Source organism: Brachyhypopomus gauderio, chromosome 2 (genome assembly GCF_052324685.1).
Source record: "Brachyhypopomus gauderio isolate BG-103 chromosome 2, BGAUD_0.2, whole genome shotgun sequence".
NCBI classification, from domain to species: domain Eukaryota; kingdom Metazoa; phylum Chordata; class Actinopteri; order Gymnotiformes; family Hypopomidae; genus Brachyhypopomus; species Brachyhypopomus gauderio.
In genome coordinates, this window is record NC_135212.1 from 48,594,710 (window position 1) to 48,611,308 (window position 16,599).

The window sequence follows — 16,599 nt, forward strand, 5'->3', positions numbered from 1 at the left end:
AAGCCTGTGGTTCCAAATGAAGTCGTTTTCGTAGACAGTTGGTGTTTCTAAATTCTGTGGTCATCATCCTAATCACACAATTGGTTTTCATTTGTGCTTATAGCCCCTCTCGTTCTTTTCTTGTTCTGACAATTTTACTAAAATAGTCTTAGGAAAACTGGTTTTGTGATTAACTATGTTGTTCACAGATGTGATGTTTATATATTTAGTCCCGGCTGTTTCTTTATACTCTGGAATTTTTTATACATCTGTTGATTCATTGATTAATGATTAGGGATTAATAATACATGGTGCAATACACCTTAGTTTTATTTTAGTTTCACGTTAAACCAAACTCTTGAAGGTTTAGACAACTTTCTTTTACTGCTGAAAAGTGGGACATTTCTTAGATAACACATCAGCTTTTTTCTGTTGGAGATGGGAATAAAGATTGTGTTTATCATCCACTTTAGATCCACCCACAGTTTCTCATCTACGCATACCAGTTCATTATGTGCTCCTAAACTGTGGCAGTAATCTTAAATCTGTCTCTCTCTCTCCCCTCTCTCTCTCTCTCTCTCTCCCCTCTCTCTCTATCCCTTCCTCCCTCCCTGTGTGTTAACAGTAAGAAGTTGGAGTTTAAAGAACTGATTTCTTATCATTTTTTAATTCCTGGAAGTATCATCCACAAATTTCCTGGCAGTTGAGGGGGCGCTAGTCAGAAGTTCTTCCATAATGAGCTGCTGTTTTTTGGACTGTCCACTTAAATGTGGACAGCTAGAGAGCTTGAACTTTGACATTAGCTTTCAAAAAAGCACAATAGTATAGCCAAAATAACGTGTTCATTCATGATTATGCACCAGACTAATTGTCATTTTTAAATGGGTAATATTGAAATGAATGGTAAGTTTAATAGAGGATCACACATATTCAACATTCAACATATTTCACAATGAATGTGAAAATAACACAAAACATAAATCTTTTGTATCCTGGTTTTGAAGCAAGGTGGCACACATTTGCCTGCAAGATCATAATGGTGGTGAACAGACCATCATTAAAGATCTGTTCTGGTCTTGAGCTTCCCTCTTCCCTTCCACACATACATCTGGGGGAGTTCTCCTGGCCCCTGGCCCGGTTTCCCTTCTACACAGAACTGACAAGCATCTCCGGGAAATGTAAATAATTCCCACCTTGCTATATAGGCCTGGCAGGGTGCCAAGGTACATGAAAACATAAGGATGTGTTCAGAGTGCAGAGTCCTTCTGTTACTGTATGCTTTCATACCACCACCGTTTTATTTTGTTATTGTTATCTGAACTTTGTTGCTTGGTGGCCACTTTTGGCTTTGTTTTGAGAACTGCATAATAAAGTTATTTCCACTTTTCATTTCCAATTTGTTTGAATGAAATTAATAAAAATAATTAAATTACTTAAAGCATATCAGCTATAACCTTTTAAAAATACTTTGTCTTATATACGCGTCGCCTTAAATTGTCTGTGTTTAATAGTTAATCATTAAAAATGCTTTTCTGAAATGTTTCTTTCCAGGAATAACATTGTACTTTAACATTGTAGCGTTAATCTAAGTATTTCTGCAATTGGTCTCTTCTGTTTACATTCACGTCACAAGAACTGTTTATAACAGGAAACGGTCTCTCCGATAAGGGATGAGCCAAATGAAACCACTCTTTTACTTTATTTTATAAAATATACTTGGATATGACATCAGCATGGTGCCTAAAAAGACACACACACAGTGTGAACCATGAGTAAGAGATCAGGCTGTTGTGCCTTTTGACTTAGCGCTAGTCCTCACATTCCTTTGCAGCCCTGAACCTTGCCTACCAGGGGCAGCTGTGGTACACTACCAGCTGTGGTACACTCACACGATAGACTACCAGCTGTGGTACACTCACATATACCAGCTGTGGTACACTACCAGCTGTGGTACACTCACACGATAGACTACCAGCTGTGGTACACTCACATATACCAGCTGTGGTACACTACCAGCTGTGGTACACTCACACGATAGACTACCAGCTGTGGTACACTCACATATACCAGCTGTGGTACACTACCAGCTGTGGTACACTCACACGATAGACTACCAGCTGTGGTACACTCACATATACCAGCTGTGGTACACTACCAGCTGTGGTACACTCACACGATAGACTACCAGCTGTGGTACACTCACATATACCAGCTGTGGTACACTACCAGCTGTGGTACACTCACACGATAGACTACCAGCTGTGGTACACTCACATATACCAGCTGTGGTACACTACCAGCTGTGGTACACTCACACGATAGACTACCAGCTGTGGTACACTCACATATACCAGCTGTGGTACACTACCAGCTGTGGTACACTCACACGATAGACTACCAGCTGTGGTACACTCACATATCCCAGCTGTGGTACACTACCAGCTGTGGTACACTCACACGATAGACTACCAGCTGTGGTACACTCACATATACCAGCTGTGGTACACTACCAGCTGTGGTACACTCACACGATAGACTACCAGCTGTGGTACACTCACATATACCAGCTGCAAGACAGTTCCCCCTTTTCTTTCTTTCCCCTTTCGCAGATATTGTTTTACTCCACAACAGTTTTTTGAGGGATAAAACTCAAAAGTGCCATATGATTATTCATAAAAGTGAGTGCCAGAAACACAAGGTCAACATAACTGGGCCATCGGAGGTGGAGCTGCTTGACCAATCATATTGAGCAGAAACAAAGTTGGGTGATGGACATCCTCTCCTCTCATTGGTCCAGTGGTTGGCCCCTCTCTCTAACTGGGCTGTTGTGAATCAGAGGGGCATGGCGTGACAGGTTTATCTGGGGAAGGGAGCTATAGGCTGAGGACTTCTCCTTATGTTTGCTTGATTCTGCTGTGGTGCCCCAGTCATGGTTTGCTATGATCATCTTGTACTTTCATTCAGTGGCTCATACAGTGACCTGAATTCAAGTGTTCTCCAACAGACCACAACCAGGTAATGTTCTAGTTGAAGGACTGCACAAGAGTTCAAGAGTTCAGCAAATGAAAAGTAAATACATGATCTCAGCAGTTTTAAAACAACCTATTTAAAACTGAATTTAAAACAAGAGCTACGGTTTTATGGAAGGCATCATAAGTGATTGTCTTGGTAAACCCTCAGCAGGAAATATAGTGGCATATACAATAAATACAGTGGTATGTCATGAAAATCAGGCCTCCTGAAAGTGATTCAGTATTGATTTTTTTGGTTGTAGCAAACCATATAAATAATAACAATAAAACATTGTTGAGAAGACCAAAGCTAATAGATTTATGCTGTGTCTGAATAAGGAGTGACCAGAACTGAACTCAACTGAACTCTTGAATCCTGGAATAATAAGGAGGACTTCACACAATTATCTGGGCATATGATGGCCCTGTAGATGGATGTTCTTTTCTAACACATTTAAGACATCTAAGTGCCTGGTGCCTGGACCTGAAGGTCAACACTGGACTAAATGAACAAAAGTAGTTTTGGCTGGTCGTGGTCCTCTCACATTCTCTTTAGTGGCTTATCACCTGTTCACTGCTGAAGGACAGTTACATATTACATACATATATGATTGGCTAGTCATTGACTCTACAAACATGACAAACATACTATACCATATACATACAAGCAAAACAAATCTTTAAAGGAGAGAATTAAACAAATTATTTTTCTTCTCAATTTCTCTTAGAGCAAGCTGCACCTTTTGATCCTAAAATCATTTAACTTCTGAAGTCCACGGAAATAACGGGAATCAAGTCCATTTCCATGTGTGCCTCAAAAACTAACAAGATGGCTTGCTTAATACGGTTGATGTTTAACTGATGTTTATCTATAAAACACATTTAACACATTTGGCAGACACTCTTATCCAGAGCCACATACACTTTCATTTGTGTTACAGAGGTATGTGAATGTAGCGTTAAGAGTCTTGCCCAAGAACTCTTATTGTTATAGCACTTGCCCAGAGAGGAGACTGAAGCCCAGCCTGCCACAGAAGAGGACAGAGGGCATATAAGACGATCAGTCCCCCACATGAGAGGACAGAGGGCATAATAAGAGCCTATCACCAATCTGTGGTCAGGCACTATTTGTGTCAGGCAGTCTCCAGCTCTTCATCACTGGATCAGTGATGGCTAGATATGTTTGGGTAATGGACGTCCCCAGCAGCGCAGCTGTGGATGGTACACAGTCCTATGCCCACTACCGTGTCAGTGGTTACACTGGTCCAGCACCCAAATAAAATCTAGTCTGATCTGGCTCCACAATATGCACCTAGAAGAGTTTCCAATGAAGTGGTTGGTGAATGTTTAATCAAGCTGTTTATATTGTGGATGACAAACAAAATTTATTAATTTAATCAAGAATAATGACTCTAAAGTAATTAACTGCATGTAATAAGATTGTTACAACAGATGAGAAAATATATCAGAAATTTATTCCCTTTTCAAAAAATCTGAATGATACACCGGCTAAGAAATATTTTGAACTCCTTCATAGAAATATGACAGTCATAGTCCACATTTGCTCGGTGCACATGGCTCTCTACTGATCACTCTGTACAACTATGTCAGCCATTCAGAACATAGCATCACACGTAGTTGTAAAAGACACTTTGGTACTTAAGACAGTTCAGATTCTCACACACTCTGAATCAGACATCACACAGAAGAGGAAATCAATGGTCAATAAAATAAATAATGGTCTTTGGTTATATACATCAGACTTAACAAATGTACAGACTAGGGAAAATAAAGTGCAGTTACATATGTACAATTAGCAGTTAACAAATTTTCACACACTGTACTATAAATGCACAGACCTAATCCATCTCCTCATATTTTGAACCAATACACAATACCTCTAAAATGTCCAGAACGGCACCAAACAGAACAAGATTGACACATCCCAGCCACACGACCAGCTGTAACAGTAAGGAGGAGGAGTCTGTCCTCTAAACTCTTACAGCCCAATTCTACCTGTAATATTTTTAGCTTAGCATTGTGTCTAAATACACAAAAATCATTTTGTGCCTCTTCTTTTCATTGGACTAAAATGATTGAATTTGTACGTTTGAAATGTTTTCCAGTTCTCTACACACTCTGAGATGGTCAGATGTTAAACCACTAAACTCGTGCTGATTTGTGCCAAACTGATTTCCAGTATTTACAGAGCTTGGTTCATTGTTAATCTTCTGTTGTAGTGCAGTAAAAGAGGAGCAACAGGTTTAGAAAAAGTGTTATACGTGCTGGCAGTTCTGGTTTTTAGGTGGGTGTTCCTGTTGCTACTCTATTCTCTAACAGAAGGAGTCTACTAATCCTGTTTTTTTTTTCGTCATTGTATGCCCTGTATGCTAGTTACATTTTAGCAGTGTTCAAAGTAGTACATTTACTACTCTGATGTTTAATTTAATAAATTTTATAAAGTTACACTCAGGCACATGAAGAATACAAAATATTTACAATACCTTAAAACTCAAAATACCTCAAAAAAGTGTTATTTTACAGGAGAGGTTATTGTTGTCTGGTGTAACTATGAGCTTTGGCCTTATGACCTTGTTTGCTCCCCAGAAATTCTCTTATCAGTGCAACAGTGTTCTTATGCTCTTAATGTCCGTTTGCTAATGTTGTATACAAAAGCAAATGTTCTCTTTTAGCCTTGATGCAGCATTTTTCCAGCCTTAACAAACTCATTGAATAGATTATAATTCGTCATCAAGACTAACAACTTGTCGCTGGAAAAAAAAAAAGAATGAAAGATGAATTAGTTTACAAAGTCATACTCCAATCATCACAAGTGTTGACTTAATCTTCACTTTTCAAAGTTCAAATGTCATTATTCATTGTCTATTTCTTCACTTTCATCTTTGGCTTTCAACAGATTATTAACAATAAAATGCAGTTGTTGCCAACCTTCAAATATCAATTACCTTAAAAGAACTATGCTGCTAATTGTAATTCTAAAAATACTATAAAAAGTGAAGAGGTTTTTGTGCTTACAGGAGGATAGGAGTAGCCATCAGCACTGTAACTTCTGCAGATATGGACCTTGTCCTCTGTGGTTTTCTGGTACACTGGGTTCTCAAAGTGAATGCTACTGGTGTTTCTTAGTTTCCAGTTCCTCCATAGCAAGACAGCAGCAAATCCAGCCAAAAATGACAGCACTTTAGGGAGAAAGCAATGATCAATGATCCAGATCTTACAGATACAATGAAGAGAGTTTACCTATAATGTTTATCCATAATTAATTATACTGACCCAAGGGCAAGACTACATAAAGAGCCACTGGTGTTGAAGTTGGAGTCTCGGGCATGGCTACAGCAATGCCATTATGGCTGTCTACAAGAACAGTACAAGCCCAAATGTGACACATCACACATTTTCAAATGGTAGTTACACAGAGACATATGCAAAACTCTATAATGAGGGGTTTTACTACAGTACTGCAGGCTAGAATAGTTTGTTATGAGTTTGAAGGGACCCTTACTTGTGTGTGTGGACAATATAAAAGGAGAGTTTGTCTGTGTTGTTTTAACAACAGGCACAGACGTGCTGTTCGGAACCTGTGGACTGGCACTGGTAGAAACAGAAGGTTGTGTAGACGTATCCGGGGGTATATGAGCATGACTAGTGGTCTGGTGTGGAATGGGTACGGAGTGGTCTGGTGTTGCTGTGGTTGGAACAGCTGTCCAAAGCAAAAACACAATGTACAGAAAGACAATGATATTAAATATTTTTAAATGATTATCTCCTCATAATGCACATCAAATAAACTTCTGAATTCATTTTGAATAAATTGTTCCAGTATAGACCATAACATAAACTATAACATATGACTACACATTGAGCATACCAGGAATACATTTCCTCATACTCTTGTCCAGCATCAAATGGTCAGGGCAGGCACATGTGTACTTGGGTGAGAACCTGTTAACCTGTGGGGCGGCTAAACACAGGAACTCACAACCCCCATTTCTGACCCTGCACCAATTCAAAACTAGAAGAAGAAGAAGACAACAACATGCAATTAGAATACTGCTCAAACTGTACACCAAAGAGGTAGCTCAAATTGTTTACATTTTTGCTGTATCATGCCTTGGGGCCCAGTTGGCACAGACACACTATGTATGTAGGGTTTGTCATTGTGGTAAAACACACCACGTGGTTGCTTGAGGTTGTGGTACAGCACGATGTCCTCTGGGGACGAGAGGTGCTCTGCTACTTTGGTGATGTCTCCTCCTGTTAAACGGTTTGCACTCAGAATGGCACTGTTGCTGATATCAGTCCAGAACACTTTCTCCTGAAAACATTCAATTAATTTAAAAATGTTTCATTTCTGCAAAGCATACCGTGCATTCCTTCCATATGCCACTTCACTAGTACCTGTGAATTTATTTTCGATTCTGTGCACAATTCTCTGAATTTCAGAGAAAGGTGTTGTGAGTAAATGTAAAAAATATTACTGTTGTAAAGTTCTGAATATGCTCACCTCAAAAACAGTGACACTCAGTGGGTGGGTCAGTCTGCCCTGGTCTATAATAAGAGCTCGCCGACTCCCTCCCTGCACATCTATACTGGAGAGAGTGTGAAGTTTGGAGTCCACCCAGTATAGACGCTGGTTCAGCAGATCTGAACAGAGGGGAGGAAACATGTCAAACCATTGACCAAGCATACAAACACCCATGATATGGTTCTAAAAGTTATGCATGGAAAGATGACAATTTCAGCCATTCAGCCATTTGTCATTGACTTGTAAAGGACCAAGATGCAGTCAAAGGCGTTTTTACCAAGAGTTATTCCATTGGGCCAGACGATGTCCTCGGTCACTAAAGCACTGCGGTCAGCTCCGTTCATTCCTCCCCTCTCAATCTTAGCTGGTGAACCCCAGTCAGTCCAGTACACAAAGCTATAACACATACAATATTTCATGAGTATCTTGTACTCGTTCTGAATCATTTCACCTGGTGACGTGGCTGGCACACACGGGTACTCATTCTCTCTTCCCATTCGAGCGCTGACTCACTTCTTAATTGGGTCAACCACGATAGCTCTGGGCTTCCCCAGGCCTTTTTTAAAGAGTGTCTTGCGCCTCTTTCCATCCGCTGTTGCTACAGAGATGGTCCCATGTACGCTGTCGGTCCAGTAAATGGTACCATGGATCCAGTCCACAGCAATCCCCTCAGGTGCAGCCAGGCCCGTGCCAATCACAACACTGTGCTGGGAGGTGTCTGTTGCAGAATCTATAGGCGCCCTAGGACAAGGAGTGTAGTTTGTAAGTAACTAGGGAGACACTTTTGTTGTCTTTTGTTGATTTGACTTTTTATGAAATCAAGCAATGGCTGATACACTAAACATAAACAAACATAATTTTATAGTGCATATACAAGTGAGGGCACTTGGGTTTATGCTTAGTGTATCATACTGAAATCACAGTATTTAAATTTATTGAAGACTTTTGTATATATTAAATATAGATAGAAATAGAAACTCCTATCCAAAAGAGTTAAACGTCTTACCTATAAATCTTCTTCAAGGACAGGTCACACCAAAATATCTCTTTGTCTGCAACGTTTATGTCTAATGCAACTACGTTCTTCAAGCGAGACAGGACGCGGGTGTACTCGCTACGATCCAGCGTCATCTTCCTTACCTCATGGCGGTTGGTGAAAAACAGGTAGGCTACACTTCCTGAACACGGACAAAGAATAACGTTAGTGAGAAAAATCGAACCTACGCTATGCGACAGTGTTATAATCTGCGTGTAAAAGTAAATCTAACATTTCATGCAAAGAGACACGCTGGAGGTTGAACGCGTACCAATGGCTTTGCAAGCTTTGGTTGCTGGATCCATTTGGTAGCCTTCGTCACACTCACACTTGTAGCTGCCCACCTGGTTAACACACATTTGGCTGCAGGTGTCTGGGTTGGCACACTCGTCAATGTCTAGAGAAATACATTTCAGACTCTTAATATTCAAACAACCACCTACATTATTTGTTACAACATTAGGATGAACCAAAGTCTGTACACAGAACTGTAAATGGCTATTGATAGATTTAGCTGACAGATAAACCCTCAATGAAATATGAGTAATATGAGTAATTTCAGGTACTCTTCAGTATGTCAGATCCATTGCTGTCTCAACACTCTGTTACCTTCACAACGTTTCTTTGCTACTAAGTGGAATCCATTGGGGCACAAACATTCATAGCCGATCTTCAGGTCGTTACAGATATGAGAGCAACCTCCATTGTTGTACAGACACTCGTTAGAATCTGTTGGTTTGAAAGTCAGGATCACAAACATTGTGGACCAAAACCCACAGGCCGTTCACCATTGTGAAAACGAATAAGGCCTGGATCTGTTTAAAGATCTAGGTGTGTTAAATATTAAGTACTGTACTCACCACACTCACGCAGAGGCTCGTCAGACCAATCTCTGCAGTCACGCTGCTTGTCACAAACTTTGTCCATGCTGATACACTCACCAGTGCGACACTTAAACCTGGATGGTGCTTCACAGTGTGACGCTGAAATATCAGTGGGACAGTTCTCATTAAGAACGTAACATTCTGTTTGTTTTATTAATTAAGAGAAGTGGGTGACTGTTGTTAGCAAACAGACTCACCATTGACACAACCCAGTTCGTCACTCATGTCTTTACAGTCATACACTTGGTTGCACTCTCGGTTGCCATGGATACACGATCCATCCCCGCACCGAAATTCATCTGGCTGGCATGTGGAAAAGGCTGTTCAAACGCAAAACATCTAGGTAAGTTAAGCGGAAGTCTCAAAGAAAATCCACTACACAGAAAAGAATTCATCACGGTTTTTCCAAACTGTAGACTGTCAGTTTGAAGACTGTCCCAGATTGTTCAAAGCTTACGAGACGTCTTCTTCGACTTACAGCAGATTTTCTCATCCGATCCATCCAGGCAGTCCGCATCTCCATCACATTTCCAGATGATGGGGATACAGTTCCCATTGCCACACTGGAACTCCATAGAGGCGCAGGGCATGCTGGGGGCTGCAGAAGCTGACGATGCACAGGTGTGGGGTCCTTCGTCCGAGCCGTCCGTGCAGTCCTGGTCTCCGTCACAGGCCCACAGGCGCGGGACGCACGTCCCGTCGCTGCAGCGGAAGAAGGCGGAGCTGCAGGTGGAGGGTGGGCAGTGGCCTTCATCGCTGCCGTCCTCGCAGTCCGGCTCCTTATCGCAGACGAACGACCGCGACACGCACTGCCCACTGGCACAGTGGAATTCGCCGTTCAAACACTGCCTGGGGCCTACCACAGACACGATAAGGAGGGCAAAGACATCGTAGATACATTTTTGTTTCGCTTGTCTCTGATTGTAATGTTAGGAACATGAGTGACTGGGTAAAGATCTTCCCACCACAGCCGGTCTCATCCGCTCCGTTCTCGCAGTCCGCCTTTCCGTCACACTTCCAGCTGTTGGGCACGCACTGGTTGAGCCGCCCACCACAGCTGAACTCACTGGGTCTGCATGTCTTTGCCACTGAGGACATCAGAACATACGCTGAGACCATGGCACGCCCGCTAGATCCTTAGTAGGCTAAACAAAACCTGTTTCGAAACGCCGACGCCTACAGCATCCACAATGCAACCGCACATCACCAAAATGGGTACGAGAAACTCTGAGAAACTGCCAAAATGCCACGAAAACACTCACGGCAGGCAGAAGGGAGCTCATCTGTGCCATCACCACAGTCATCTGTGCCGTCACACGTCCATCTCACCGTGATGCACCTGCCATTGCCACACTGGAAACTCCTGGAGCCGCACACCTCAGCTTCTGCAGAATAAGAATATTTAGACCATGCATTTACCTGTAATGTGCCAAGGAGACTCTTACAAAAACACCCCTTGCTCGTCCCAGCTTATCGACTTATCATTTGAATGTGACGAGAAATGAACTCAGGAACGTGAGCCAATGGGAGTGAAAGTCCAGCACAAATTCAGCAAGGGCTCCCAAACAGACGGACACAGACAGAAGTCCGTGCTAAGCACAAAGTCTCAGTGCTTTTCCAATGCCAACCACAGTGCATCAGAGTTCAACTGGTTGAACCTCAAACTTTCAATTGCCTTTTAATGTCCATGGTTCATGACTGCATATATAAATACAAAATCTGAAACTAGGCCTATTCCGGGTGCTGATGCCGAATCAGAGTGCTTATGATCATGCACTTCATTTTTTCAGCTTGCCTCACAGCGAGAAAATAATAAGAAAAACAGTTTTGTGAAATAGAATAATAATAACTATTGAAGAATAGTCCATTGTAGAGAAAATTGTTCTAGAGGAACACATGAATAGGACAGACGTGCTTTGGTAGCTACTTATAGCACAACCCCCATTGACATCTACTGTTAATCTGCAAAAACTATGGAATTCCCTCCCAACCCCCAGTTCTCTCACTTAGCTAAGTGAACTGCACTGTCCCAAATCCAGAGAAATGTGGGAGGGGGGGGGATGCAGCCACTGGGAATATCTTCATAGTGCATTGTGGTCACTGTACAGCTGGTCACCTGTTTCTGACAAGCATGGAAGGGGAGGGGCTAATGGATCACACCACTCCTTATCGACTGGGTCACCCGGACACGTGGGAAAATTAAACCATGCAAGGACAACAGTGCTTTTACACTGGAGGACATATACATAATTGATTATTAGTTATTTTTTTATGGAATTACGAAGTTTCAGGAAATAAAAAAAAATGCCCTTAGGAACCCTGCACTGCCTGCACTGTTTGGTTTGTGTTTTTTTTATCAATGATAAACCAGTTTGCCAGTTGAAACCTCTAATCTTGCTCAGTTAGAGAATCAGTGAATCAGGGTCATAAAGGATATTATTACTCACTTATCATCTATACACATTTATAAATTACTATTATTAGAATTATATAATAGCCATTATTATCTCTGTGATTTGAAAGGGTCAACTTCACACTTCCAAGATAAATTTGTATGAAGTTTAGAAGGTGCCTGATGATAATTAATTAAATGACTATTATGATACACCTCAATCCCTTGATAAGAGCCTAAGGATGGCATCTCCTATGAACTCATCAAAACAACTAAGATATGTTCCTCAGTTTCCTGTGCAATCAGCCCCAGTGTTTAAAGGATTCATGAGGACACAAGAGCACTCCATTAAAAATTCACTTAGGAGCCAAGTCCATATTCTCCCAGAATTCAACAGTACCTTAAAGACACCACAAGCAACTCATGGGCAAATGGATTCATTCATTACTTGTTAGCTTTACAGTGTTTTGTAAAATCTAAAGCACTTAAAATGGTGTTTATTACATGTTTAAGGCTGATTTTGAGAGAAAAAAAGCCATTAGGAGAAAAGATGATCTGAAGACTCAGAAAGGCACAATTTGTGTTCAAATTGTCAGCATTCACATCATTAAGTGAATTCCCATCATCAAGTGATCTGAGATTTATCCAGACTAGTTTGACATAGATCAGACATATAATCATTCATAAATGTTAAAGGAACACTATATATAAAAGTGTTTATAAAGGTATAAAAGTCTGGTGAGATCCATTATTAGATCAAATGACCATAATCATGTAAGCTGCCATAAAAAAAAATCTGCAGATTGATTGGCTAAAGCTTCTACTGTAGACACTATTCACCTGCCCCATAGACTGATTACTGTTATAACTACCAAATGAGCCAGTTGCTTGTGACTGAAAATCGAATGTAGTAACAGTCATGGAGGAATATCAGTACTCAATACATTAATACAAGTTGAAAAGATGCTGGACTAGCAAGCACGTATATCTCCACAACATGAGGGACGAAGATTTGATGACACCAAACATCGAATATGATACCAAGCTTGGTACAATCACGCCTTTCCCGACAAGGCAATAGGTCATTTTTATTGAAAGTGAGACTTGCTGTGATTCAGCCACAGCGTTGAGCAGTACAAACTTTGTAATTCATTGTTTGCCAGTAACCGGTCTCATTGTATAGGTTTGGTATAGTTTACCATCACGTGTGATAATGTACATTATAATCTAAACCTCTACACAACACTGGGACTTTACCACATCTGCGGGTAACGTGGCAGCGCACATACACAGAAAATAACTGATTTATCGAGAGAACCACCTGGAAGAAAACCACAACGTGGGAGCAACGCGCGAGCTGCGGTGAGTGACGGGCCACAGGGCACGAGCACGCGCGCGCGCAGGTACGGTGAGAGGACCCAAAGATGAACCGCGCGGTGTGATGCAACATTAAACCTGTTCTGCCGAAGTTCAACGGTACATGAAATAACCATTACTAAAAAAATCCTTATTAATCTTTAGTCTACGTAGTCGCCTATAAAGGTGTTAAACAAACGTCTGTAGCCGCTATCTTAAGTTTAAAAAAGTAAATGTAAAAAAATATGAACTGAAAATATATAACAACCTTTTCGAAAGAGTGTGCTAATATAATCAAGCGTAAATTACTCTTACCTGTTTTCGTAGGACAGAACAGTAGCTCTGCGAAAAGCAACAAAAAGGCTTTTCCTATTGTTTGGGATCGAAGTGTCAAGAGCATCTCTGCTTTGCCCCGTGCTGGACCGAACACTGACTATAGACAATAGAGATGGTTGTGTTTCTGCCGCAAAGAGGTTCAACTTTTGATAAACAAAACCCGTATGATTTATTGCACGTGAAATGTCCCTTAGTTGCACGGCAGAGCTGAGATTACATGTGTGATATTGTACATTTGTTCCATTTGAATGCGTTTGTAGAGTAGGCGGGATTCATTGACGGCGAGGAGGAGTTGGGTGGTGTGATTTTAGAAGTGAATGTTTTTGAATACGAGAGGGCGTGGTTTGAGGGCGTGGTTTGGGGGGGGGGGCACTGAAATACCAGTCAGACATTTACACCAGTTTTTTTTTTTTTTTTCATTTTTCCCCGAAAACAGACGAAAGTTGACACACACCTACACATTCTCATTTACCCCGACTAAGGTTGAACAAAGGTAAAACAAAAAAATTTAAATAAATGAAAAAGTCTGACCAGCACTGATAAGGTCATTGATGAAATTAAAGTCTCACTGTGGTGAATGCAAAAGCAGACTCATGGCAAATTATTGAAAGAAATTGAATAGAGTTGATCGATTATTTATTTGCCTTTTTCCATAAATCCATCTGCTGGAGCTCTCTTTTACCATGGTAACAGCTGTTGGTGACTGACTAGCAATATAGGCTAGTGGGTTTTAGATGATGGAGTTCTAATTATTTTGGGGCAAAGGTTGAAATTGTGAAAATTAGATGTTTTCCTGAACTTTTCTAAGGCCCAAACACTGGTCTCACATTTCAACACTTCCATTCTCCTGTTCCGAGCTCAAAAGGCAAAATCATAACCACCCTTTAGGTGTTCTGAAACGGTGATTATGGTTTAGTTATACAGGGAAGAGGATAAGTCAAAACAGCTTGAACAAGGCACAAGAGTCTGCTCACTGGTGATAAATTGTACATCTCTTCAACAACCTTTGACTTGACACTTACAAATGAAGATGTGTACTATTGCTTATACGCCTCTTATGGAACAATGCCAGGATGTATGTACATTCTGTCCCTTTCAAACAAATATGTATTTGCTCATTTGTACCATGGGAAGCTGATATCCATGTAGTGAATAAATTAATAACAGACAACCTCTCTGACATTTTCATCTAACACACTGCTTGGCTCAGTCAAAAACAATAGCAAAACACTTTGTTAATGACAAGCAACAACCACAATATAAATGATAAACATAATAAAGAATAGGGGGAGACCGGGTATGGTTGTAACATGGGGAGAGTTGTAACACCATCAGTCCCACTGATCACAGATAAGATAGGAGTCATATGATCATTCCAGTGTTTACTCAATTCCTCCCTGATCCCACATGGTGAATATCAAGGCTGGAAACAGGCACATGCAGATTTCATAGATAAAAAACTGACTTTGAGGCGAGAAAGTAAATTTCTGAATCAAGACTATATTTTGTTTAGTACTTATACTATTGCAGATAAAACCATATTAATTATATTACATTAAACTAGTAATGTAAATGTAAATTTATAGTTTTTCAGGTAAATTGTGATGCATTTTCCCCTGTTAATTTCAAATTACCTTGGTAATACAGCTAGTTAAACAATGACTGACAGGGGTGGGGTGGGTTTTAACACAGCTTTAAAAAGTGTTACAATCATAACCTTACATACAACTAAGAAAACTTTCATGATTTTAATAATTTTAAAGAATGCATAGGCAGTGGAAAAGAGAGACTGACAGAGGTGTGCCTGCAAATGTTTTTAAAAGAAGCATCTGATGAGGTCAAAGAAGGACAAGTCAGTCAGATCAGTTGCAAAGGCACATGGTATCTGCCATGTAACACACACACCTGAATAAAACAGAGTGGATATGAGTTATGGTCAGTCACACAGAGAGAGACATTTTTCTGGATTGTTATTTTATTCCAAAAACCTACTTTTGAAGCATATTGCATGGCGCGGCCTCTGTTTTTGCTTCTTTTGTCTATTGTTACAACTTACCCCAGCATGTGTTACAACCTACCCCTCTAGTGGGGTAGGTTGTAACAAGGGAACACCATGTATTTGACCAACTCATGACAGCAGTGATATTTGAATTGACTTTTGAATAGCAATTTGTTGCTAACATTTGTAGCATTTGTGTACTTTGTATAAAAGTTTGAGCTGAAAAATTCAATGAGTTACAGGTTCTCAAGCAAAAAGTGTTACAACCATACCCGGTCTCCCCTACATGAAAATGGCCACTTAAAATAAAATTCAGCCTGAGTCAGCAGAAAAAAAAAAAAATATAGATGTTTGTTTTTGTTGTTTTTCTAATCTGGATTGCACTTGTACTGAACCAGAGTGATCATAGCAGCTTGCTTGGCCACAATTCTGAAAGATTCGTTATCTTTTAGCAAAGGTAAAGCTAAAGGCTAGTACAACCTGTTCTACTTCAGCCTTACCCAAGATGACATGATTTATATAAAACTTTTTAAACAAGGCTTTTATGTGTGTACATACATGTGTATAACAAAAACAAACCCAATAGCAGGTGTATATTGGAGGGGGATAAAAGTGTTTACAATTACACTGTAAAACTACAAATTCAAAGATGAACCCCCCCCCCCCCCTCCACCTCCCACAGAGTTGCAGAACACCCCTTCAGTGGAGAAACTGAAACCCATAGCTGCCGTTTGGGGTGTGTCAGAGAGAACAGACTCCTTCATACCACGCTTTACATGCATGACTGACTTGCCGTTAACTGTGATCATAAGTGTCTGGGAGCCCATGTGCAAGCGAAGAGAAGATGTGAAGATGTGTCTGATGCCTGTGTAAAATCAGGCCTGCAAATATCAAGAAGAAAACATACATGGGGGAGACAGTACATTTAAGAACCTTATATATACAGTACATATAAGAAACATTAAATGCTAATATACCAAATAAATGTGTCCTACAAGGTATAAATGACAGCTGCTTAGACAATGCAACTTCATAGTCATATAATCATCACTGTATGATC

The 16,599-nt window shown here is 40.5% G+C and overlaps 1 protein-coding gene across 1 annotated transcript; it reads right to left on the bottom strand.

Annotated features, from left to right (window-relative positions):
- Positions 1-4,448: 4,448 nt before the first annotated feature.
- Positions 4,449-13,831, bottom strand: ldlra (low density lipoprotein receptor a). The gene is made up of 18 exons (XM_076997225.1): positions 13,520-13,831; positions 10,719-10,841; positions 10,422-10,544; positions 9,935-10,312; positions 9,654-9,776; positions 9,433-9,555; positions 9,182-9,301; positions 8,844-8,969; positions 8,543-8,714; positions 8,050-8,277; positions 7,814-7,932; positions 7,516-7,655; positions 7,185-7,326; positions 6,880-7,023; positions 6,514-6,711; positions 6,285-6,365; positions 6,027-6,190; positions 4,449-5,761 (listed from the first exon to the last, which is right to left on the bottom strand). Exons 1-18 carry the CDS (start codon positions 13,602-13,604, stop codon positions 5,729-5,731), a joined length of 2,622 nt encoding a protein of 873 aa, XP_076853340.1. The 5' UTR covers positions 13,605-13,831; the 3' UTR covers positions 4,449-5,728.
- Positions 13,832-16,599: the final 2,768 nt, after the last annotated feature.

Excerpts from the sequence above, each read along its gene's own strand:
- ldlra (XM_076997225.1), bottom strand. The coding sequence starts at position 13,604 with ATGCTCTTGACACTTCGATCCCAAACAATAGGAAAAGCCTTTTTGTTG. Across the intron at positions 9,302-9,432 it reads CGAGCCTCTGCGTGAGTGTG|ATTCTAACGAGTGTCTGTAC; the intron begins GTGAGTACAGTA and ends TCAAACCAACAG. Across the intron at positions 5,762-6,026 it reads ATGGCTACTCCTATCCTCCT|CGACAAGTTGTTAGTCTTGA; the intron begins GTAAGCACAAAA and ends TTTTTTTTCCAG.